The following is a 27661-nucleotide window of genomic DNA, read 5'->3' on the forward strand; positions in this document are numbered from 1 at the left end:
ATAAGCAAAATTGCCGCATTTGGAGTGAAGAGCAACCAGAAGCCGTTCAAGAACTGCCCATGCATCCCGAAAAATGCACTGTTTGGTGTGGTTTGTACGCTGGTGGAATCATTGGACCGTATTTTTTCAAAGATGCTGTTGGACGCAACGTTACGGTGAATGGCGATCGCTATCGTTCGATGCTAACAAACTTTTTGTTGCCAAAAATGGAAGAACTGAACTTGGTTGACATGTGGTTTCAACAAGATGGCGCTACATGCCACACAGCTCGCGATTCTATGGCCATTTTGAGGGAAAACTTCGGAGAACAATTCATCTCAAGAAATGGACCGGTAAGTTGGCCACCAAGATCATGCGATTTGACGCCTTTAGACTATTTTTTGTGGGGCTACGTCAAGTCTAAAGTCTACAGAAATAAGCCAGCAACTATTCCAGCTTTGGAAGACAACATTTCCGAAGAAATTCGGGCTATTCCGGCCGAAATGCTCGAAAAAGTTGCCCAAAATTGGACTTTCCGAATGGACCACCTAAGACGCAGCCGCGGTCAACATTTAAATGAAATTATCTTCAAAAAGTAAATGTCATGGACCAATCTAACGTTTCAAATAAAGAACCGATGAGATTTTGCAAATTTTATGCGTTTTTTTTTAAAAAAAAGTTATCAAGCTCTTAACAAATCACCCTTTAAAAATATACAAAAATAATTGTTTATGAGCGTGAAGCTACAGACCTTCTAGAAACGGCAATTGCATATTTGGAAAAATATTTCGACTTTCGAAAATCAGCAACATTTGCAAAAAAAAAAAACAAAACAATGTTTGATATAAAAAATTGCACTGCCATCTTGGAAGAAAGAATTTAGGAAATTGGAAGCCTGAACACTATTGCGACAGAGTATTTAGTTTTTTTTTTAATAATTGGTATACTAAACATAAAACAGAATTATTAGAATCATTTAAAAGGGAGTAAATAAATTAGTTGGCATAACTGAGGTAGACTATATTAACTTTAAGTGTTTTTTGTGTTCCCAATATATTATATTATTATGGTTTTATAAACACTGTTATTTTCACATAACGACAATCTACATATTTTTTTTTTATACCCTCCATCATAGGATGGGGGTATATTAACTTTGTCATTCCGTTTGTAACACATCGAAATATTGCTCTAAGACCCCATAAAGTATATATATTCTGGGTCGTGGTGAAATTCTGAGTCGATCTAAGCATGTCCGTCCGTCCGTCCGTCCGTCCGTCCGTCCGTCTGTTGAAATCACGCTAACTTCCGAACGAAACAAGCAATCGACTTGAAACTTGGCACAAGTAGTTGTTATCGATGTAGGTCAGATGGTATTGAAAATGGGCCATATCGGTCCACTTTTACGTATAGCCCCCATATAAAGGGACCCTCAGATTTGGCTTGTGGAGCCTCTAACAGAAGCATATTTCATCCGATCCGGCTGAAATTTGGTATATGGTGTTGGTATATGGTCTCTAACAACCATGCAAAAATTGGTCCACATCGGTCCATAATTATATATAGCCCCCATATAAACCGATCCCCAGATTTGGCTTGTGGAGCCTCTAAGAGAAGCATATTTCATCCGATCCGGCTGAAATTTGGTACATGGTGTAGGTAGATGGTCTCTAACAATCATGCAAAAATTGGTCCACATCGGTCCATAATTATATATAGCCCCCATATAAACCGATCCCAAGATTTGGCTTGTGGAGCCTCTAAGAGAAGCATATTTCATCCGATCCGGCTGAAATTTGGTACATGGTGTTGGTAGATGGTCTCTAACAATCGTGCAAAAATTGGTGCACATCGGTCCATAATTATATATAGCCCCCATATAAACCGATCCCCAGATTTGGCTTGCGGAGCCTCAAAGAGAAGCAAATTTCATCCGATCCGGCTGAAATTTGGTACATGATGTTGGTATATGGTCTCTAATAACCATGCAAAAATTGGTCCACATCGGCCCATAATTATATATGGACCCCATATAAACCGATCTCCAGATTTGGCTTGCGAAGCCCCAAAGAGAAGCATATTTCATCCGATCCGGCTGAAATTTGGTACTTGGTATTGTTATATGGTCTCTAATAACCATGCAAAAATTGGTCCACATCGGTTCATAATTATATATAGCCCCCATATAAGCCGATCCCCAGATTTGGCTTGCGAAGTCTCCAAGAGAAGCAAATTTCACCCAATCCGGTTGTAATTTTGAACATGGTGTTAGTATATGATCTTTAACAACCGTGCCAGAATTGGTCCAGATAGTTCCATAATTATATATAGCCCCCATATAAAACGTTCTCCAGATTTGACCTCCGGAGCCTCTTGGAGGAGCAAAATTCATCCGATCCGGTTCAAATTAGGAACGTGGTGTTAGTATATGGTCGCTAACAACCATACAACAATTGGTCCAATCACTCAAAAATTGGTCCATATCGATTCATAACCATGGTTGCCACTAGAGCCAAAATTAATCTACCAAAATTTTATTTATATAGAAAATTTTGTCAAAATTTTATTTCTATAGAAAATGTTGTCAAAATTTTATTTCTAGAGAAAATTTTGTTAAAATTTTATTCGGTTCACAATAAAATTTTCATCATTGTCAAAATTTTATTTCTATAGAAAATTTTGTTCAAATTTTATCCGGTTCATAATCATGATTGCCACTCGAGCCAAAAATAATCTACCAAGATTTTATTTCTATAGAATATTTTGTCAAAAGTCTATTTCTATAGAAAATTTTGTTAAAATTTTATTTCTGTAGAAAATTTTGTCAAAATGTTATGTCTACTTTGTCAAACTGAATTATATACGTATTGGATCGATCTTTTTTGATTTAATATATACCACGTATGGACTTACATACAATTTAGAAGATGGTGTTAGGAGGTTTTAAGATACCTTGCCATCGGCAAGCGTTACCGCAACTTAAGTAATTCGATTGTGGATGGCAGTGTTTAGAAAAAGTTTCTACGCAATCCATGATGGAGGGTACATAAGCTTCGGCCTGGCCGAACTTACGGCCGTACATACTTGTTATTATTCATCTATGGATTAATCCTTACAGACTAACAATGCTATACTACAATATTTACAAATGGTATCTTATTCCTAAGTATTTAATAAAATTGTAATATTTCTTTTTATAGTATATTTATCTTCTGAAAGATCAAAATATTTATAATATTTATTAGACTCATCACATAGTCGGCGACAGGATCGTTATTTTCAAAGTTTGTGCGAAAGTACTGAATGCGAAGCAGTTCAAAATTACGTGAAGGTCTTGACGGTATATTTAATGAAATACTGTTAAGAAGGAACTCAGATTTAAATCTACCATTAATAACATCAACCATAAAATAGATATTCAGCATAGTACGTCTACTTTTCAGTGTAGGCGATTTGACAAGTGAAAGCCTTTCCTTGTAAGATGGTATGGTTTGAGGAGTACAATTGTTCCGACGTAAACCAAACAGTAGAAATTGCTTAGTACAGATTCAAAACGGTTTGCAGTGTATTTGATACTGTGGGTCCCATATTCAAGGATTGGACGCACAAATGAAGTGTAAAATTCCTTGTTACAAATGGGTCAGAAAACTCCTTACTCCATCGTTTGAAAAATCCAAGTGATCCATATGATTTATTGACGGTCATAGATATGTGAGATCTAAAACCTAGTCTCCGATCCAACAGCATTCCGACATCAACAGTTTCAAGCTTGTCGTTATTAATATATGGTTATAGGCAAGACTACACAGGCATACAAGATGGATGTAGTCTATTCTACAACCCTCTTGCCAGAATGTTCTAAATCGTTTTACTTTTCTATAAAAGCGCTGACAGAGGGAGCTGTCAGGTCAGTAGTAAAACTAATTGCAAATAGTACACATCGAAGATCAAAGTAAATTAGTGAAACCTATCAGTTAAGCGAATAAAAAACATACTGATGTCGTCTATACTGATTTTAGTAAAGTGTTTGATACTGTACAAATTACATCGCATGGGTTAGGTAAGGTTAGGGGTAGCCCGATGTTTCAGGCTCACTTAGACTATTCAGTCCATTGTGATACCATAGTGGTGAACTTCTCTCTTATCACTGAGTGCTGCCCGATTCCATGTTAACCTCAATGACAAGGGACCTCCTTTTTATAGCCGAGTCCGAACGGCGTTCCACATTGCAGTGAAACCACTTAGAGAAGCTTTGAAACCCTCAGAAATGTCACCAGCATTACTGAGGTGGGATAATCCACCGCTGAAAAACTTTTTGGTGTTCGGTCGAAGCAGGAATCGAACCCACGACCTTGGTTTGTATTAAGGAATACAAACTTTGTGAAAATTTGCTTTGGGCTTTCCCCCGTCAAGTTATAATAAAATTTGCAACAAATTTGTATAATTTCATGGATTTTTCTCACTGATTTAGTTTTAACTTTAGCGATTTTAGCGGCTAAACTCGAACTTAATACCCACCTATACGTCAAAAACGTCGTATACCTTCGTAAAATACTTAGTTTTTGACCATATAAGAATTTGTATAATATTTTAACCATTTTTTAAATTTTTAATTTACGAATGCCTTTTTCTTATAAAAAAATAGTCGTAAAATGCTATGCATAATAGTAGGAAGGCCTCTGGAGAGGGGACTAGCCCCTCCCCTCGAATTTGAAAATGTATTTACGATTTTCCATTGTTTTTATATAAAATTAAAGAAGTAAATATACAAAGTTGCGCTAAAGACTTTCATACACAATCGAATTACTTGGGTTGTGGTAGCAATTTCCTATGGCAATATATAGTTTTATTTCTCTAATGGCCCAATTTTTTTGCCAGCTGATTAAATTTTCAATGTTAAAGACACAAAAGCAAAAGGTGCGTTTTACTAAAAGTTTCCATATTAAATGAAGCCCGCCTAAAGGCGGGATTGGGCATTAGAGGGTTAATATTGTCGTCTAAATTGTAAGTTGGTTTCTTTATTATAAGTGGATGCTTGATGTCTGATATTGATAGTAATTGATGTTAAATCTATTCTTTCATAAATGTATATATTAATAATGCTGCAAAAAAACGTCACCAAAAAATTAGTAAAAAAAATTGGAGGAGAAGCGATGACAGTAATATGAACTTGTCATACGACGGATGTCCACAATCAACAGCCGTTGTACTGAATTTACATCACTTGTTAAGGTGTGATCCGAATTCAGTGTTTTGAATGTGAATTAGAAAATGTTGTACAATTTTATTAATTCTTTTTAGTCATTTGAAAAACAAAAATTACCCATTAAAATATGAAAAAACAAGTAAGGAAAGTCTAAAGTCGGGCGGGGCCGACTATATTATACCCTGCACCACTTTGTAGATCTAAATTTTCGATACCATATCACATCCGTTGGATTCTATATAAAGGGTGATTTGTTAAGAGCTTGATAACTTTTTAAAAAAAAAAACGCATAAAATTTGCAAAATCTCATCGGTTCTTTATTTGAAACGTTAGATAGGTCCATGACATTTACTTTTTGAAGATAATTTCATTTAAATGTTGACCGCGGCTGCGTCTTAGGTGGTCCATTCGGAAAGTCCAATTTTGGGCAACTTTTTCGAGCATTTCGGCCGGAATAGCCCGTATTTCTTCGGAAATGTTGTCTTCCAAAGCTGGAATAGTTGCTGGCTTATTTCTGTAGACTTTAGACTTGACGTAGCCCCACAAAAAATAGTCTAAAGGCGTCGAATCGCATGATCTTGGTGGCCAACTTACCGGTCCATTTCTTGAGATGAATTGTTCTCCGAAGTTTTCCCTCAAAATGGCCATAGAATCGCGAGCTGTGTGGCATGTAGCGCCATCTTGTTGAAACCACATGTCAACCAAGTTCAGTTCTTCCATTTTTGGCAACAAAAAGTTTGTTAGCATCGAACGATAGCGATCGCCATTCACCGTAACGTTGCGTCCAACAGCATCTTTGAAAAAATACGGTCCAATGATTCCACCAGCGTACAAACCACACCAAACAGTGCATTTTTCGGGATGCATGGGCAGTTCTTGAACGGCTTCTGGTTGCTCTTCACTCCAAATGCGGCAATTTTGCTTATTTACGTAGCCATTCAACCAGAAATGAGCCTCATCGCTGAACAAAATTTGTCGATAAAAAAGCGGATTTTCTGCCAACTTTTCTAGGGCCCATTCACTGAAAATTCGACGTTGTGGCTCGTTAGTAAGTCTATTCATGATGAAATGTCAAAGCATACTGAGCATCTTTCTCTTTGACACCATGTCTGAAATCCCACGTGATCTGTCAAATACTAATGCATGAAAATCCTAACCTCAAAAGAATCACCCTTTATAAAGGTTTGTCCCAAATACATACATTTAAATATCACTCGATATGGACAGAATTTGATAGACTTCTACAAAATCTATAGATTCAAAATTTAAGTCGGCTAATGCACTAGGTTGGAACACAATGTTAGTAAAAACAAGTATACACAGCACTAAGTTCGGCCGGGCCGAATCTTAAACACCCACCACCATGAACCAAATATTAGGGTATCCTTTGAAATATCACGAGGGCTTGAGGACTTGAGGACACTTCCCGAGGATATATTTAAAGATTTCACCTATGAGAACTATATCAGATTCTGGATTTATAAGAACAATTTTTGTTTGAGTTTTAGAGGAATCATTAACATCTCTTGTCGGCTAATGCACTAGGTTGGAACACAATGTTAGTAAAAACAAGTTATACAGCACTAAGTTCGGCCGGGCCGAATCTTAAATACCCACCACCATGAACCAAATATTAGGGTATCCTTTGAAATATCACGAGGGCTTGAGGACTTGAGGACACTTCCCGAGGATAAATTTAAAGATTTCACCTATGAGAACTATATCAGATTCTGGATTTATAAGAACCATTTTTGTTTGAGTTTTAGAGGAATCATTAACATCTCTTGTAAGTGTGCAGAAAATTATAAAATAACGTCTTGATTTGAAATCTTAAATCTGTAGAAGTAAAATCTGGAAATTTTACATTGAGTTTCAAGCAATTTTCATGATCAGTGCTCCTTCTACACCCTCAAGAAGTGAAGTCGGTCTATATGGAGGCATTACCAAATGGACCGATAAAAACTTAATCCGATACACGTTTTTGTGAACCTAAAATACCAGAATATTTACAATTTCAGGCAAATCAGATAAAAACTACGGTTTCTAGAAACCCAAGAAGTTAAATCGGGAGAACGTTCTTATGGGGGCTATACTAAAATATGGACCGATACTCACCATTTTCGGCACACCTCTTTATGGTCCTACAATACCTCTAGATTTCCAATTTCAGGTAAATTGAATAAAAACTGCGGTTTCTATAAGCCCAAGAAGTAAAATCGGGAGATCGGTCTATATGGGGGCTATACCAAAATATGGACCGATACTCACAATTTTTGGCACACGTATTTGTGGTCCTACAATACCTCTAGATTTCCACTTTCAGGTAAATTGAATAAAAACTTCGGTTTCTATAAGCCCAAGAAGTAAAATCGGGAGATCGGTTTATATGGGGGCTATACCAAAATATGGACCGATACTCACAATTTTTGGCACACGTATTTGTGGTCCTACAATAACTCAAGATTTCCAATTTCAGGTAAATTGAATAAAAACTGCGGTTTCTATAAGCCCAAGAAGTAAAATCGGGAGATCGGTCTATATGGGGGCTATACCAAAATATGGACCGATACTCACATTTTTTGGCACACGTATTTGTGGTCCTACAATAACTCTAGATTTTCAATATCAGGTAAATTGAATGAAAACTGCGGTTTCTATAAGCCCAGGAAGTAAAATCGGGAGATCGGTCTATATGGGGGCTATACCAAATCATGGACCAATACTCTACATTTTGGCACACCTCTTCATGGTCATAAAATACCTCTAGATTTAAAATTTCAGGCAAATTGGATAAAAACTTCGATTTCTATAAGCCCAAGACCCCAAATCGGGAGGTCGATTTATGTGGGGACTATATCAAAACCTGGACCGATATAGCCCATGTTCGAACTTGACCTGCCTGCAGACAAAAGACGAGTTTGTGCAAAATTTCAACACGATTGCTTCAGTATTGAAGACTGTAGCGTGATTACAACAGACAGACGGACATCGTTATATCGTCTTAGAATTTCTCCCTGATCAAGAATATATATACTTTATATAGTCGGAAATCGATATTTCGATGTGTTACAAACGGAATGACAAACTTATTATACCCCCATCACCATTCTATGGTGGTGGGTTTAAAAATATGGGAAACATTTAAATCTGAAGCAATTTTAAGGAAACTTCGCAAAAGTTTATTTATGATTTATCGCTCGATTAGAAGTTTAGGAAAATTAGAGTTATTTTTACAACTTTTCGACTAAGCAGTGGCGATTTTACAAGAAAAATGTTGGTATTTTGGTAATTTTTGTCGAAATCAGAAAAACATATATATAGGAGCTATATCTAAATCTGAACCGATTTCAACCAAATTTGGCACGCATAGCAACAATGTTCATTTTACTCCCTGTGCAAAATTTCAACTAAATGGGAGCAAAAATTGGCCTCTGTGGTCATATGAGTGTAAATCGGGTGAAAGCTATATATGGGAGCTATATCTAAATCTGAACCGATATCAATCAAATTATGCACACTTAACTGCACTACTAATTGTACTCCTAGTGCAAAATTTCAAACAAATTGGGCCAAAACTCTGGGGCCATATAAGTCCATATCAGGCGAAAAATATATATGGAAGCTATATCTAAATCTGAACCGACTTGAATCAAATTTGGCACACATGACTATACTACCAATTGTACTCCTTGTGCAAAATTTCAAGCTAATCGGGATAAAACTCTGGCTTCTGGGTCCATATAAGTGCATATCGGGCGAAAGATATATAAGGGAGCTATATCTAAATCTGAATCGATTTAAACCAAATTGGGTTTATATGGGGGCTATACCAAAATATGGACCGATACTCACAATTTTTGGCACACGTATTTGTGGTCCTACAATAACTCAAGATTTCCAATTTCAGGTAAATTGAATAAAAACTGCGGTTTCTATAAGCCCAAGAAGTAAAATCGGGAGATCGGTCTATATGGGGGCTATACCAAAATATGGACCGATACTCACATTTTTTGGCACACGTATTTGTGGTCCTACAATAACTCTAGATTTTCAATATCAGGTAAATTGAATGAAAACTGCGGTTTCTATAAGCCCAGGAAGTAAAATCGGGAGATCGGTCTATATGGGGGCTATACCAAATCATGGACCAATACTCTACATTTTGGCACACCTCTTCATGGTCATAAAATACCTCTAGATTTAAAATTTCAGGCAAATTGGATAAAAACTTCGATTTCTATAAGCCCAAGACCCCAAATCGGGAGGTCGATTTATGTGGGGACTATATCAAAACCTGGACCGATATAGCCCATGTTCGAACTTGACCTGCCTGCAGACAAAAGACGAGTTTGTGCAAAATTTCAACACGATTGCTTCAGTATTGAAGACTGTAGCGTGATTACAACAGACAGACGGACATCGTTATATCGTCTTAGAATTTCTCCCTGATCAAGAATATATATACTTTATATAGTCGGAAATCGATATTTCGATGTGTTACAAACGGAATGACAAACTTATTATACCCCCATCACCATTCTATGGTGGTGGGTTTAAAAATATGGGAAACATTTAAATCTGAAGCAATTTTAAGGAAACTTCGCAAAAGTTTATTTATGATTTATCGCTCGATTAGAAGTTTAGGAAAATTAGAGTTATTTTTACAACTTTTCGACTAAGCAGTGGCGATTTTACAAGAAAAATGTTGGTATTTTGGTAATTTTTGTCGAAATCAGAAAAACATATATATAGGAGCTATATCTAAATCTGAACCGATTTCAACCAAATTTGGCACGCATAGCAACAATGTTCATTTTACTCCCTGTGCAAAATTTCAACTAAATGGGAGCAAAAATTGGCCTCTGTGGTCATATGAGTGTAAATCGGGTGAAAGCTATATATGGGAGCTATATCTAAATCTGAACCGATATCAATCAAATTATGCACACTTAACTGCACTACTAATTGTACTCCTAGTGCAAAATTTCAAACAAATTGGGCCAAAACTCTGGGGCCATATAAGTCCATATCAGGCGAAAAATATATATGGAAGCTATATCTAAATCTGAACCGACTTGAATCAAATTTGGCACACATGACTATACTACCAATTGTACTCCTTGTGCAAAATTTCAAGCTAATCGGGATAAAACTCTGGCTTCTGGGTCCATATAAGTGCATATCGGGCGAAAGATATATAAGGGAGCTATATCTAAATCTGAATCGATTTAAACCAAATTGGGCACGCATAGCTACAATGCTAATTCTACTCCCTCTGCAATATTTCAACCAAATTGGACCAAAACTCTGGCTTTTAGGACCATATTAGTCCATATCGGGTATAAAAACGAGTTGTAAAACACTGAATGTTGGTGTCTGATTTTTTATTCATTTTTATAAAATAAAACATCAATTGAACCTATAAGTCAGTCTATTAAATTTTAGCTATGGGGGTATAGGCCCCCAATGAAAATTGTCTAGCTACGCTAATGATGCTATGTAATAATTAATTATGCCTTATATTTTTACAATTGCTTGTATCGGTCGGAGCCGAGTATTGGAATATACAAGGACAAACTTTGGGTCAAATTTTAAAGACTTACTATTATCAATTGTATTTCACATAACCATGTTTAAATCGGGGTTATTTATAAATTAAAATCCGAGTGATTTGTAAATTGCATGCCAGGTTGAACTAATTCCGATTTTTGCCACAACAATTATCACAATTTCAACAATTTGAAAATATTCAGACGTTTTTCATATGCCTGCAAATTATGCAAATTGCTTTTATGTAAAAATTTAAAAATATTATTATTTAAAAAAATCTAAAATACTCCATGCCTTAGGATATTAAAAAAAGTTTTTGAAATCAAATCTAAGGATTTTGTAACAATTTTTACAATTTTTACGCATTTTACGTTTTATACAGGTATATGACGTTTTCGGCGTTTACAACTTTTGACAGTAGAAACCCCAAAAACTGACTACCCGGACCATCTCTGGAAATAATCCTTTCATTCGCTTCGGGTTGAACAATAGAACCAATTGTCCTTATTGGAAGCCTTCAGTATTAGCAGCAAGGTCGTATCTTGCTTTCATTCGATTGCTGACCACTTTTATTCTCTGGCGTAATGAGTCATGAACATCATTAAACGTGTTTGGAATAACTTCGCTGTTTTCCCTCGTGTTGAGATCATAAGGTTTGGCGCCGAATATCAGATCTTCAGGCTAATTTAACACAGTTCCGAATAGAACCTTGGCCGGTGCCTGAGACGTAGAATCATGTATGGCTTGTAGATCAGCCATACATGATTCTACGTCTCGGACAGCAAAAACTTTGGCATATACTCGTCCCAGTCCCTCTAGCCATTATCCACCACTTTCCGAAGATGTTCCTTCAGTGTGCAATTAAACCTTTCTACCATGCCAATGGAGTCACAAATCTTTTTGAATATGGCCGATTCAAAATTTCTTCCATGGTCTGAGTGCATCTCAGACGGTGTCACTACGGTGTGCCGTTCTTGTCGACTACATTCACAATCATCTTCGCCAAAGTAGTGCATGTTGGATATAAGAAGTGTATTTTAAAAAGAAATTGTTAAGTAACAAATTTGGCAAAAAGTCTTAAATTTCGAGATATCGAAAATTTTAAAATTTTTTGGAAAAAATTACCGCATTTTTACAAAATATGACAAAAAAATGCATATTGGTTTAAACGATCAGCTAAAGGATTCAGAAATGGACAAGCCTCTGTCTGAATCAGAAGTAAGCGAATCCTCTTGCCAAGTCGAGGGAGATACAAAAGTTGAAAACATGGACAGATACGTGAAGAGGTTTCTACTGCCTCAGAACTCACCAAAGTTGAACCTATGGTTATTGCGAGAGTCACCGAGATCTCTGAAGAGGACATTCTTGGTGACTCGATTGAGGCAGCTGATGTGACGGTTGTTGAAAATCTCGATGGTCCTACGGATCCTCCAGATAAATATTCATCATTGTAAGGATGCATGTGCTGCCTTAAAAGTTCTCCTGATGAAAGGGGACATAGACATAGTTCAAGAACCAAACAGGTCGGCTGATAAGTCCCCGGTCTATCAAAGAAAAACACATTTTTTTTGTCAAAATTCGATTTTATTATTCAACATAGTTCCCTTCAAGAGCGATACAACGATTATAACGACCTTCCAATTTTTTGATACCATTTTGGTAGTACTCCTTCGGTTTTACCTCAAAATATGCCTCAGTTTCGGCGATCACCTCTTCATTGCAGCCAATTTTTTTCCCTGCGAGCATCCTTTTGAGGTCTGAGAACAAGAAAAAGTCGCTGGGGGCAAGAACTAGAGAATACGGTGGGTGGGGAAGCAATTCGAAGCCCAATTCATGAATTTTTGCCATCGTTCTCAATGACTTGTGGCACGGTGCGATGTCTTGGTGGAACAACACTTTTTTCTTCTTCATATGGGGCCGTTTTGCCGCGATTTCGACCTTCAAACGCTCCAATAACGCCATATAATAGTCACTGTTGATGGGTTTTCCCTTCTCAAGATAATCGATAAAAGTTATTCCATGCGCATCCCAAAACACAGAGGCCATTACTTTGCTAGCGGACTTTTGAGTCTTTCCACGCTTCGGAGACGGTTCATCGGTCGCTGTCCACTCAGCCGACTGTCGATTGGACTCAGGAGTGTAGTGATGGAGCCATATTTCATCCATTGTCACATATCGACGGAAAAACTCGGGTGTATTACGAGTTAACAGCTGCAAACACCGCTAAGAATCATCAACACGTTGTTGTTTTAGGTCAAATGTGAGCTCGCAGAGCTTCCGCATATACAAATATTGATGAATGATATGACCACACGTTCCTTTGATATCTTTAAGGCCTCTGCTATCTCGATCAACTTCATTTTAGGTCATTCAAAATCATTTTGTGGATTTTTTTGATGTTTTCGTCAGTAACCACCTCTTTCGGGCGTCCACTGCGTTCATCGTCCTCCGTGCTCATTTCACCACGCTTGAATTTTTGCATACCAATCAATTATTGTTTTTGCTTCCACCGTATTTTTTCCACTTCAGAAAACAGTATTTTATCAAAACACGAATTTCTTTTTTTCTTCATTTTTTTCACAATAACAAAAGTTGCTTCACAAAAGACGCTCTATCTCACAAACTAATTGACTTACAGACGTCAAATTTTGACACGAATCATTTTAAGGTACTATATAAAAATAATATGCATTTAATAACTACTAGCGACGCCATCTATGTGTCAGACCGGGGACTTATCAGCCAACCTGTTATGTTTATAGAAACAAAATATGTGAATTAAGTACTCCGGGGTTCAAACTATTGCAGTATACTGGTAATGATATAAATGTATAATTGCAAAAAACGAGCTTATCTTGTTTCTGCTTCCTTCAATGTGCAATGCAGACACTGTCGTTGCCAATTTAAAAATAGCCAAATGCAAATATTGGGTATCTTCGGTCTACATGGATATTACAGGGAAATGCCTCCAAGTGCCGTTAAGACCTTAGTTGAGGAGTCACTGAAAACAAAGACGAAACTCATTATGGAATGCGATGCGAATGCGCATCATAGTATATGGGGAAGTAGTGATACTAATGCAAGGGGAGAGTCGCTAATAGAGTTTATTTTGCGTACTAATCTGGTAGTTTGCAACAAGAGGTTTGGACATCACCTTGGCCTCGCAAGAACTGAATGAAATGATATCTGAGTGGCAGGTTTTAACTGAACACAGCTTCTCAGATCATCGGTACACCAGTTTCAAATTTGATGTTCATTAGATAGGGTCGCGAAAAAAAGTTCATGCAGTCACCCCCCAGTTTTGTAGCATATTTGAAGACAATTTCAGAACACTAAAACTTTTTTTTTCCGTGCACCCTACGACCCCCCGAAATGCAATTTACTGTGCTGTGTCGTCATTTGAAGTCGGATCGAAAAGAAACGCATATCGTTGTTCATGGTTGATCAGGGGCTATATTTCGTGCATTGGTCAGTTTTGACTCCGACGTCAAATTTGATTTTTAATTTTTTTATTTCGCTTCGTATACCCCTATGATGCCCATTTCTTATAACCATTATAAAGATCTGTAGGACACTGCACTACCAAATACTTGACAATAAAAAATATTTTTTATCGAGTTAGCTACGAATATTTTTTGTGAAAAAGAAAAGGAATTTGTAATTCATTCGATGTATATTCTATCAACTAAAAAATATATAATTGTCTTTTAAAAAATACTATTTTAAATAAACAATCAATTTTGGACAATTATAATTGGTGACCCCGACGTTTGAATATGGCGCCAACAACAAGATCCGCAGACGCGCCCACCGAGGGTGCAGTAGGTCAAACAGCGAATTCCTCAACTACAAATGCAATAAAATTACCAAAATTCTGGAAGTCGAACGCTACGCTATGGTTTGTGCTAGCAGAGGCTCAGTTTATCCAACATGGAATCGAAACTGAATCCGCGAAATCATTTATTGTAATTGCCGAAATGGATCAAGAAATTCTGAGGTTGGTAAGCGATATAGTATTGGCACAGCCAACAAATATGTATCAACAGCTCAAAACCCGGCTGGTGGATTATTTCGCTGTTTCATCCGAACATCACATCCAGGAATTGCTTTCAAATGACGAGCTTGGTGACAAAAAACCGTCCCAACTACTTAGAGAGATGCGCATTCTCTCGCACAATCTAGTCACCGACGACTTTCTTAAAACAATCTGGGTTAGACGTCTTCCTTCTCAGATGCAAAGCATCATTGCGGCATCGCCAGCCCCATTGAACGAATTAGAGAAAATGGCAGATCGTATTTTCGAGTCTTCCAATATCGATGCAAATATATCCGTAACGGAATTTACCCCACAATTGGACAGTCTTCAGAAGCAGGTTGCAGAACTAACAGAAATGGTATCAAAACTAAAAAAGCACCGCTCATTCAATCGAGCATCTGATGGTACAGAACGTGATTCCTCGACATCCAATTACTGTTACTACCACAAGCGATTCGGTGTAAATGCCCGTAAGTGCAGACCTCCCTGTAATTTTCGTCCGGGAAACGACCATCCCGGTCACTAGACGGCGCAAGTAATCGGGGAAGCTTCACGAGTCGCCTATTCATTTTTGATAAAGAGCTTAATAAAGATTTTCTCGTAGATACCGGAGCAGATGTCTCTGTAATTCCTGTTTCTGGCAGAATTAATAAAAAGAAACACAATAAATACACCCTTTTTGCTGCCAATGGTTCAGTTATTAATACGTATGGACAAACTGTACTAAGTCTGTCACTTGGATTTAATAGAGTTTTTAAATGGAAATTTTTGATTGCCGACGTTAGACATCCTATCTTAGGAGCCGATTTTTTGAAACACTTTGGTCTCTTAATTGATCTCAAACAGAAACAACTCATCGACGGACAATCACAAAAAGAAGTTCCAGGTAAGATGTCAATCGAAAGTGCAAACTTGCAAGTTAGATCACATGCGGGGAAACTCCCCTACAAGAAATTGTTGTCCAAATTCCCGGAATTAGTAGATCCTATTACGAAAAAGGTTTCAAAACATTCCGTAGAACACGTGATAGAGACCAAAGGGCCACCTGTTTCGGCGAAGCCACGCCGTTTGCCGCCCGATAAATTAGAAGCCGCCAAAAAAGAATTCAAATTTATGATGGATCAGGGTCTATGTCGACCTTCGAAGAGCTGTTGGTCTAGCCCCCTTCATATGGTTCAGAAAAAGAATGGGGAATGGAGACCATGTGGAGACTATCGTCGTCTCAATAATCAAACTATTCCTGATCGATATCCCATTCCCCACATTCACGACTTTGGTCAAGGGTTAGAGGGAAGAAATGTATTTTCCACCATAGATTTAGTAAGAGCGTATCACCAGATACCAGTGGCGGACGAAGATATACCAAAAACCGCTATAACCACTCCTTTTGGTTTATTTGAATTTATGTTCATGACGTTCGGCTTACGAAATGCAGCGCAAACGTTCCAACGATTTATGCATCAAGTGCTGATAGGCTTAGACTTCTGTTTTGTCTACTTGGATGATATACTTGTAGCATCCAAAAACAAGGAAGAACACTTAATACATCTGGAAACTTTATTTCAGATATTAAAGGAATTTGGGGTAGTAATCAATATCAATAAATGCATTTTCGGTCAAAGCGAAGTTGAATTTCTGGGCCATCGAGTCAGCGCCAGCGGCTTACTCCCACTTCCGCACAAAGTAAAAGCAATAATGGATTATCCACAACCGACTAATATAAAGGAACTAAGAAGATTTTTAGCAATGCTTAATTTTTACAGGAGATTTCTCCCAAATGCGGCGTCAATTCAAATTCCTTTAACAGAATTGCAGAAAGGTAATAAAAAGAATGATAAGCGCCCAGTCATATGGTCAAAGACAGCACAAGATTCCTTCGTTAAATGCAAAGAACTCTTAGCAAATTGTGCACATCTCGCATATCCATCTGAAGAAGCAAAAATTTGCGTTATGGTGGACGCTTCAGATACTGCTATCGGCGGAGTCCTTCAGCAAGTCACAAACAATGGTTGGAAACCACTTAGTTTTTTCTCACGCAAATTAGATAATTCTCAAAAGAAATATTCGACTTACGACAGAGAGCTTCTGGCTGCGTATTCGGTGGTCAAATATTATAGGCACATGCTAGAGGGTAGAGAGTTCGTTATATTTACAGACCATAAACCATTAACATTCGCTCTTTCTAAATCTTCAGAGAACGCTTCACCTCGGCAAATTCGTCAACTAGATTTTTTGAGCCAATTCACATCGGATATAAGACATATCAGCGGAAAGGATAATATAGTGGCGGATTCATTATCAAGGATATCTACTATATCTTACCCATCATTAATTGATTATACTAAACTATCCGAGAGCCAGCAAGAGGATTCAGAGTTGCAGACATTCTTAAAAAAGGACGCGAAAACTTCCCTAATTCTGAAACCATTTTCATTTTGTTCGAACAAAAGTATTTTTTGCGATGTCTCCCGTGGAAATATAAGGCCGTTTGTCACCACACCATTTCGACGTATTGTCTTTGATGCCATCCACAGTCTTGCACACAATGGAGTTAAAACTACGACTTTGATGATATCGAAACGGTTTGTATGGCCAAATATGAAAAGACAAATTAAAAATTGGGTACAAGAATGCATTTCATGTCAACGATCCAAAGTTCACCGCCACACTCACAGCGAATTAGGAACGTTTCCAACTCCTTCGGCCCGTTTTGCACACATACATATAGACATAGTAGGACCGTTGCCCACCTCACAAGGAATGTCTTATTTATTGACGTGCGTAGATCGATTTACAAGATGGCCGGAGGCCATTCCAATCCCGGATATTAAAGCCGAGACAGTTGCCAAATGCTTCTACTCGGGATGGGTTTCCCGCTTTGGTGTCCCAGAAAAAATAACAACGGATCAAGGTAGGCAATTTGAGTCAACGCTCTTCCGTGAACTCACGAAGCTATTGGGTTGTGAACGAATCCGAACCACTCCCTATCATCCCTGTTCTAATGGAATGGTTGAGCGATTCCATAGAACCCTTAAATCGGCAATCATGTGCCATAACACTCAAAAATGGATGGACGTTCTACCGACCGTTCTGCTGGGAATTCGAACAAGTCTAAAGAGTGATGTAGAAGCAACGCCATCGGAAATGGTCTACGGACTCTCAATTAAAGTCCCTGGAGAATTTTTACAACCGAGTAGGCAAGAGATACCAACAAATGAATTTGTTTTGCAACTGAAAACGGACATGGAAAATCTTCAACCAAAAAATACTAAATATAACTCTAAAGAAACGGTTTTTGTTCACAAGGACCTTCAGAATTCGAAATTCGTCTTCGTGAGAAAAGATGGGGTACGGAAATCATTGCAACCACCGTACGAGGGCCCCTTTCAAGTTTTAAACAGAACTCCGAAGCACATGACAATCAAATTCAATCTTACAACCAAAACGGTTTCATTAGATCGAGTTAAACCTGCATACGTGTCCGTAGACGATAACACAGACTAAAGGTATGAGGCTTCCTCTAGAGGGGGAGTACTGTAGGACACTGCACTACCAAATACTTGACAATAAAAAATATTTTTTATCGAGTTAGCTACGAATATTTTTTGTGAAAAAGAAAAGGAATTTGTAATTCATTCGATGTATATTCTATCAACTAAAAAATATATAATTGTCTTTTAAAAAATACTATTTTAAATAAACAATCAATTTTGGACAATTATAGATCTTATCAAAATATGAAACTTTTGCTTTGGAAGTATTTAATTATATTCATAAACAAAAAAGTTACAGAGATTTTAAAAAGTCAATAGGTCACCCTACACCATCAAATAGCTTTTGCTGTGTTGTCATGATATCCGATCGAAACCACATGCACATCGTTATTCACATCTACGAAATTAATTTGAAAGGTATTTAATACACACAAACTGTTTATCTGTAAATTTCTAACCGTATCATTGTATACATACTCGTTGTGTGCACTACGGCATTTTCTGCGTTATGCAAAGTTCTTGTGTTTTTGCTTGAACAACTTGAGAGCCTACTGTTTTAAAATCTAACAATCAATCTAACAATAAAAGTAAGTGGTAACGGAATTGTGGAAAATTACGAAGATCGTTATGCTGCTTACACATTGGTTAAATTTCTGCCTTTCAACATCTGACTACGCCGTATTTTTTTTTTGCGTTTTCTTGTCATCTTCACAATGGTGAGCAATGTTGTCACATGAGTAAATACTTTAAACAAGAAAATATTAGATTAGATTTGTATTTGATTTGAGTACATTTCATGTTTTTCCACAATTCCGTTACCACTTACTTTTATTGTTAGATTTTAAAACAGTAGGCTCTCAAGTTGTTCAAGCAAAAACACAAGAACTTTGCATAACGCAGAAAATGCCGTAGTGCACACAACGAGTATGTATACAATGATACGGTTAGAAATTTACAGATAAACAGTTTGTGTGTATTAAATACCTTTCAAATTAATTTCGTGGATGTGAATAACGATGTGCATGTGGTTTCGATCGGACATCATGACAACACAACAAAAACTATTTGGTGGTGTGTAGGGTGACCTATTGACTTTTTAAAATCTCTGTAACTTTTTTGTTTATGAATATAATTAAATACTTCCAAAGCAAAAGTTTCATATTTTGATAAGATCTTTATAATGGTTATAAGAAATGGGCATCATAGGGTTATACGAAGCGAAATAAAAAAATTAAAAATCAAATTTGACGTCGGAGTCAAAAATGACCAATGCACGAAATATAGCCCCTGATCAACCATGAACAACGATATGCGTTTCTTTTCGATCGGACTTCAAATGACGACACAGCACAGTAAATTGTATTTCGGGGGGTCGTAGGGTGCACGGAAAAAAAAGTTTTTGTGTTCTGAAATTGTCTTCAAATATGCTACAAAACTGGGGGGTGACTGCATCAACTTTTTTTTTTGCCTTAGGCCGTGACCCTACCTAATGTTCATACCACCAGGACCATATTTCCGCCAAATGTTAGGAAAGCTGACTGGAATAGGTATAGGGAATCGTTAAATATGATAATCCAGGAAATAACAGAGAAATTGAATTAATTGAAATTGGGGACGAAAGCGTCCCAATTTGGATACAACACTGTGCGCATCGCACACGATAAAGACATTTTGAAACAAAAAGACTGAAAAACAAAACAGGAAAAATAATACGACAATTAAATTTTCTTTGCCTTTTATGAGAAAATGTCCTATGATTTAGGCGATGAACTACAAAAAATCTAAATCTTCCTCCCATACAACTCCCGCTATTGGATTTTTACATACTGACATGAAAAAAATAATGCTAAGCAAACATTTTGATTGCCAACTCTATAGATTTTTTTTCGAATATAAGCGTAAAATACATTTCTATTACTTAAAACTTGGAATTAGAACTTCAATTGAAACTAATCTGTAGTGGGATTCTATATTCAATTTTAACAATGAATCGCATTGGTAAGTAGGGATAACATTTTAAACTACATGCGCAATCATTAAAAATCAGCTGTGTTCTTTTCGGTGCAGATAACAATAAATACGTCGTGAAGTAAACATCGCAATTTTTGTTGTTTATTTCCCCAAATGCATTGACTTTATCAACAGAATCATTGTGTTTCATCATTGTTTGCATTTAATTCATCTGGAAATGAGGAACTTATGCAGGAAAATGCAAATAGCTAAAAAATTGAAAGAAATTTGAACTAGGTTTTAAATTGTTTTGTTGAAGTGCTCAGATGGGATATTTCATTATTGAAAAACTTTTTGGTGTTCGGTGGCCCTTTGTACGCACGGAAGGCATACTAACTATTGCACCACGGTGGCGGATGTAGTAAATGTTAATTTAAACAAGCTCAATTTAAATTTTTAAACACCTCTTAAAGGAAGAAAATGTCTGCCCGTTCGTTCAAACTTCTCGATTATCACAAATGTAATCATAATATTGCGAAAATTTAAATTTGTTCATAAAATATTGAAAACCATAGTAATACATATATAACAGCGAAGAATTAATTTTGTCTTTAGTATATTTCATTTGTCCCAAAAAAATATTGTGGTATATGCTAAAATTTACTATTACTATAGCGAACCAGTACAATTAAAAGTAAAGTTATTTTAAGCCGACAACTTTTATACTTTTCTATTGTATAACTTAGCAAATTCAAATTCTGACAACAGTGTGGCATGCGCCATATTTTCAACTTACCGGTTCTCTACTAGCATCCGTGTAACTCAAATGTGCTATAAACATTTTTCCTTCAAAATTCAACTTATGTACTTCACTCCACCTAAAATGCTGAGACCGTTTTCCGCAAATAAATGTGCTTATTCCGGCGTAGTTTATGCCGATATATAGCTGAGTACCACGGTGATCCTTTACTGGATGGGGATCAATGCCATATGTCTCCAACCCACAAACAATGCGCATAAATTCATCCATCGAATCACGAGTATCCTGATGTGGCTCACGTTTCTTATGCAGTTCAATAATCTTTTTTTCCAATAAATCTGTTTGGCGTAGAGCTAAATTTAACGATGACACATAATTCTCCGTATGAATTTTAGGATTATAGTCACCGAGTTCTTCTGTGGAAGAAATGTAATGTTATTTATTATGTCTACTTTACTTTTAAACTTTATACCCTGAACAATGAGAGACCCAAGTGCTGCGGCCTCTCCAATAGAACAATATATTCGGCCGTGTCGCAAATCTCGCTTTAGTTGTTGATATAGCATAAGTCGTCCATTGCTTGATAGTCTAAATGGGTCCGCAGGATAAAATTTCACACGAAATGAAAATAACATTGGGTCCATATCTAAAGAAAAATAAAATAAAGAAGACATTTTTAAGTGACTTTGGTTTACAGAATTAAAATCCAATACATATGTGTTTTTCGCACATTCCATAATTAAATGGAGTTTAGTTGCAGCATTTTGAGCCAAAAAATATGCGTTTTTGATCGACTGTTAACAAATGCGGTACCCATCTTGCAGAAAGCTTTTTCATCTGTAGTTCTTCATGCAAAATTAAATGGACTCCGTCATTTGAGATGCACATTATATTAGCAATTTCACGCCCTTTTATTCGTCGATCATTTAATTATCATGCACTTTGGCTACAATTTATGTTCAGCAACCCTAGCTTTTACTGTTGCATATGAAGGAGCACTTTGACCTAACACATTCACCATATCATTATGAATTTCTTGTCCCGATAAACCTTTTTTATGTAAATATTTAATGACAGCACGCATTTCTAATTTTTCGTGGAAGTGAAAATTATGTGAGGGAATGAGCACAATCTTCTTTGGGGAAAATGTAATATTTTTGGGCTCAAAATGCTTCCAAACATATAATATGTTCACATAAAACAAACATATTAATGTTTCGGCAGTATCCAATAATATATGTGCTCCCTGCAAAATATGTCTGGAACTTATGTTAGAGAAGGGATTCTTTTTAGGGTGTAGAGACTTGAACCCACAAAGACAAAAAATAAAACAGCTCTTCTGTTAGTAAAAAAGGAGATTTCAAAGGTATCAAAGAAGTACAAAATATTAGTCAGAGATGACAAAATGAGAATTAGAAACAAATTGTTTTCTTGGAATAATGATCATGAGAGAGAGAAGAGAGTGAAGCTGTGCTCAAGGATTTATACGGGTTAAAGGATTATTCATTCAATAAAATTTTAGATAATATTGGTTCAAAAAACTAACTAACTAATTATCCAAACCAAATCGCAGAACATTTAAAGAATCAAAACTATACTAATTTTAAAAAAACTATCATGTAACATCAATGGTTTATAATTTTGGGATTATTCGTTTGGCTTGTAAGGAGAAAGTCCATAACTTTGTAAAATATAATATCTTGCTGAAGATCATCACCGATGTTGTATCGAAATACCCGAGAACAGCAACATTTCAATAAAATAGTAATGAAAAACAACAACACCAGCATTTTTCATTAGTCCATGACCTCAAGCCAAACGAATAATCCCAAAATCGTAAAATTCCAAAGGTCAACTAACAAAACTAAGCATCAATGGTTTATCTAATAAATACTTATATCCATTTTTTTAATTATTTAAAAGATTTGGAATTATTATTCTCTTAGAGAAAATATTTTCCAGAACATAATTTACATTGGATATATGCAAAGAAACCAAGTAGATTTGGCAGAGCAGTAGGTGGCATTATGTTTGGGGTGAAGAAATCGATATTAAAATTTGGTTTACGCTATCAGTTTTTCTCTAACGAAGAGTTCTATGGGGTATATTTCCAAACTGAAAATTTATCTTTCAGGTTCTTGCCACTTTATATAAGAAGCGCAGATTGGAGACAGGAATTCCAACGGGCGAAGGTGTTTTTCGAGGAGAAAAAATGTGAAACTATAATATTGATTGGAGATATAAATGTCAGAATAGGAGATTTGCAGCAAGACATAGTAGAATTGTATTTAAACTACTTTCGGACCAATACTTATGCAGCCTTGAGTCATTTGAATTTGTTCAAAATCACTTTTTCTGGATTACACCCTATGACCACAGAGGGCAATTTTTAACTCCGATTTAGTTGAAATTTTGCACAGGGAGTAGAATTGGCATTGTAGCTATGCGTGCCAAATTTGGTTGAAATCGGTTCAGATTTAGATATAGCTCCCATATATTGCTTTCGCCCGATTTACACTCAAATGACCACAGAGGCCAATTTTTTGCTCCGATTTAGTTGAAATTTTGCACAGGGAGTAGAATTAGCATTGTAGCTATGTGTGCCAAATTTGGTTGAAATCGGTTCAGATTTAGATATAGCTCCCATATATAGCTTTCGCCCGATTTACACTCATATGACCATAGAGGCCAATTTTTTGCTCCGATTTAGTTGAAATTTTGCACAGGGAGTAGAATTAGCATTGTTGCTATGCGTGCTAAATTTGGTTGAAATCGGTTCAGATTTAGATATAACTCCCATATATAGCTTTCGCCCGATTTTCACTCATATGACCACAGAGGCCAATTTTTTTGCTCCGATTTAGTTGAAATTTTGCACAGGGAGTAGAATTAGCATTGTAGCTCTGCGTGCCAAATTTTATGCGTTTTTTTTTTTAAAAAAGTTATCAAGCTCTTAACAAATCACCCTTTATATGTTTTTCTGATGTCGAGAAAAATTGTCAAAATACCAATATTTTCCTAGTAAAATCGCCACTGCTTAATCGAAAAGCTGTAAAAATTACTCTAATTTTCCTAAACTTCTAACACATATATATCGAGCGATAAATCATAAATAAACTTTTGCGAAGTTTACTTAAAATTGCTTCAGATTTAAACGTTTCCCATATTTATACCCTTCACCACTACTGTGGTACAGGGTGTAATAAGTTTGTGCATTTGTATGTAACGCCAAGAAGGAAAAGTCTGAGATCCATCGTTTAGTATACCGATCGTCTTAGAATTAAATTCTGAGTCGATTTAGCGATGTCCGTCTGTCTGTCTGTTGGTGTATTTTTGTGTGCAAAGTACAGCTCGCAGTTTTAGTCCGATTGTCCTTAAATTTGGTATAGGGTCTTGTTTCGGCTCAAAGACGATCCCTATTGATTTTGGAAAAAATCGGTTCAGATTTAGATATAGCTGCCATATATATTTTTCACCGATCTGGTCATAATTGGCGAGTATATCAACCGATCTTCCTCAAATTCCGTACATCCGAATATTTTATGAGTCTCGAGCAACTTGCAAGATATCAGCCAAATCGGTTCAGATTTAGATATAGCTCCCATATATAGCTTTCGCCCGATTTACACTCATTTGCCCACAGAGACCATTTTTTTGCTCCGATTTAGTTGAAATTTTGCACAGGGAGTAGAATTTGCATTATAGCTATGCGTGTCAAATTTGGTTGAAATCGGTTCAGATTTAGATATAACTCCCATATATAGCTTTCGCCCGATTTACACCCAAATAACCATAGAGGCCAATTTTTTGCTCCGATTTAGTTGAAATTTTGCACAGGGAGTAGAAGTAGCATTGTAACTATGCGTGCCAAATTTGATTTAAATCGGTTCATATTTAGATATATCTCCCATATATAGCTTTCGCCCGATTTACACTCATATGACCACAGAGGCCAATTTTTAACTCCGATTTAGTTGAAATTTTGCACAGGGAGTAGAGTTAGCATTGTAGCTATGTGTGCCAAATTTGGTTGAAATCGGTTCAGATTTAGATATAGCTCCCATATATAGCTTTCGCCCGATTTACACTCATATGACCACAGAGGCCAATTTTTTGCTACGATTTAATTGAAATTTTGCACAGGGAGTAGAATTAGCATTGTAGCTATGCGTGCCAAATTTGGTTGAAATCGGTTCAGATTTAGATATAGCTCCCATATATAGCTTTCGCCCGATTTACACCCAAATGACCATAGAGGCCAATTTTGTGCTACGATTTAATTGAAATTTTGCACAGGGAGTAGAATTTGCATTGTAGCTCTGCGTGCCAAATTTGGTTGAAATCGGTTCAGATTTAGATATAGCTCCCATATAAAGCTTTCGCCCGATTTACACCCAAATGACCATAGAGGCCAATTTTTTCTCCGATTTAGTTGAAATTTTGCACAGGGAGTAGAATTAGCATTGTAACTATGCGTGCCAAATTTGGTTGAAATCGGTTCATATTTAGATATAGCTCCCATATATAGCTTTCGCCCGATTTTCACTCATATGACCACAGAGGCCAATTTTTTTGCTCCGATTTAGTTGAAATTTTGCACAGGGAGTAGAATTAGCATTGTAGCTCTGCGTGCCAAATTTGGTTGAAATCGGTTCAGATTTAGATATAGCTCCCATATATAGCTTTCGCCCGATTTACACTCATATGACCATAGAGGCCAATTTTTTGCTCCGATTTAGTTGAAATTTTGCACAGGGAGTAGAATTAGCATTGTAACTATGCGTGCCAAATTTGATTTAAATCGGTTCATATTTAGATATATCTCCCATATATAGCTTTCGCCCGATTTACAATCATATGACCACAGAGGGCAATTTTTAATTCCGATTTAGTTGAAACTTTGCACAGGGAGTAGAATTAGCATTGTTGCTATGCGTGCCAAATTTGGTTGAAGTCGGTTCAGATTTAGGTATAGCTCCCATATATATGTTTTTCTGATGTCGAGAAAAATTGTCAAAATACCAATATTTTCCTAGTAAAATCGCCACTGCTTAATCGAAAAGCTGTAAAAATTACTCTAATTTTCCTAAACTTCTAACACATATATATCGAGCGATAAATCATAAATAAACTTTTGCGAAGTTTACTTAAAATTGCTTCAGATTTAAACGTTTCCCATATTTATACCCTTCACCACTACTGTGGTACAGGGTGTAATAAGTTTGTGCATTTGTATGTAACGCCAAGAAGGAAAAGTCTGAGATCCATCGTTTAGTATACCGATCGTCTTAGAATTAAATTCTGAGTCGATTTAGCGATGTCCGTCTGTCTGTCTGTTGGTGTATTTTTGTGTGCAAAGTACAGCTCGCAGTTTTAGTCCGATTGTCCTTAAATTTGGTATAGGGTCTTGTTTCGGCTCAAAGACGATCCCTATTGATTTTGGAAAAAATCGGTTCAGATTTAGATATAGCTGCCATATATATTTTTCACCGATCTGGTCATAATTGGCGAGTATATCAACCGATCTTCCTCAAATTCCGTACATCCGAATATTTTATGAGTCTCGAGCAACTTGCAACATATCAGCCAAATCGGTTCAGATTTAGATATAGCTCCCATATATAGCTTTCGCCCGATTTACACTCATTTGCCCACAGAGACCATTTTTTTGCTCCGATTTAGTTGAAATTTTGCACAGGGAGTAGAATTTGCATTATAGCTATGCGTGTCAAATTTGGTTGAAATCGGTTCAGATTTAGATATAACTCCCATATATAGCTTTCGCCCGATTTACACCCAAATAACCATAGAGGCCAATTTTTTGCTCCGATTTAGTTGAAATTTTGCACAGGGAGTAGAAGTAGCATTGTAACTATGCGTGCCAAATTTGATTTAAATCGGTTCATATTTAGATATATCTCCCATATATAGCTTTCGCCCGATTTACACTCATATGACCACAGAGGCCAATTTTTAACTCCGATTTAGTTGAAATTTTGCACAGGGAGTAGAGTTAGCATTGTAGCTATGTGTGCCAAATTTGGTTGAAATCGGTTCAGATTTAGATATAGCTCCCATATATAGCTTTCGCCCGATTTACACTCATATGACCACAGAGGCCAATTTTTTGCTACGATTTAATTGAAATTTTGCACAGGGAGTAGAATTAGCATTGTAGCTATGCGTGCCAAATTTGGTTGAAATCGGTTCAGATTTAGATATAGCTCCCATATATAGCTTTCGCCCGATTTACACCCAAATGACCATATTTGCATTGTAGCTCTGCGTGCCAAATTTGGTTGAAATCGGTTCAGATTTAGATATAGCTCCCATATAAAGCTTTCGCCCGATTTACACCCACATGACCATAGAGGCCAATTTTTTCTCCGATTTAGTTGAAATTTTGCACAGGGAGTAGAATTAGCATTGTAACTATGCGTGCCAAATTTGGTTGAAATCGGTTCAGATTTAGATATAGCTCCCATATATAGCTTTCGCCCGATTTACACTAATAAAGGGTGATTCTTTTGAGGTTAGGATTTTCATGCATTAGTATTTGACAGATCACGTGGGATTTCAGACATGGTGTCAAAGAGAAAGATGCTCAGTATGCTTTGACATTTCATCATGAATAGACTTACTAACGAGCCACAACGTCGAATTTTCAGTGAATGGGCCCTAGAAAA

General features: G+C 36.6%; 2 protein-coding genes across 3 annotated transcripts in view; both read right to left on the minus strand.

Moving 5' to 3' along the window:
• LOC142226008 (putative ATP-dependent RNA helicase DDX43) overlaps window positions 1–27661 on the minus strand; it is a 505423-nt gene that overhangs the window by 217873 nt on the left and 259889 nt on the right. The gene's annotated exons all lie outside the window — the stretch shown is intronic.
• Frmd5 (FERM domain containing) overlaps window positions 1–27661 on the minus strand; it is a 137530-nt gene that overhangs the window by 26121 nt on the left and 83748 nt on the right. For both annotated transcript variants that reach the window (XM_075295837.1, XM_075295838.1), the window contains exons 4-5: window positions 21448–21621; window positions 21012–21391 (exon numbers count right to left, since the gene is read on the minus strand). In XM_075295837.1, the coding sequence (XP_075151952.1) occupies window positions 21012–21391; window positions 21448–21621 (554 nt within the window). The remainder of the gene's footprint in view (window positions 1–21011; window positions 21392–21447; window positions 21622–27661) is intronic.

The sequence above is a fragment of the Haematobia irritans genome, chromosome 2, assembly GCF_050003625.1.
Source record: "Haematobia irritans isolate KBUSLIRL chromosome 2, ASM5000362v1, whole genome shotgun sequence".
Taxonomy (NCBI): Eukaryota; Metazoa; Arthropoda; class Insecta; order Diptera; family Muscidae; genus Haematobia; species Haematobia irritans.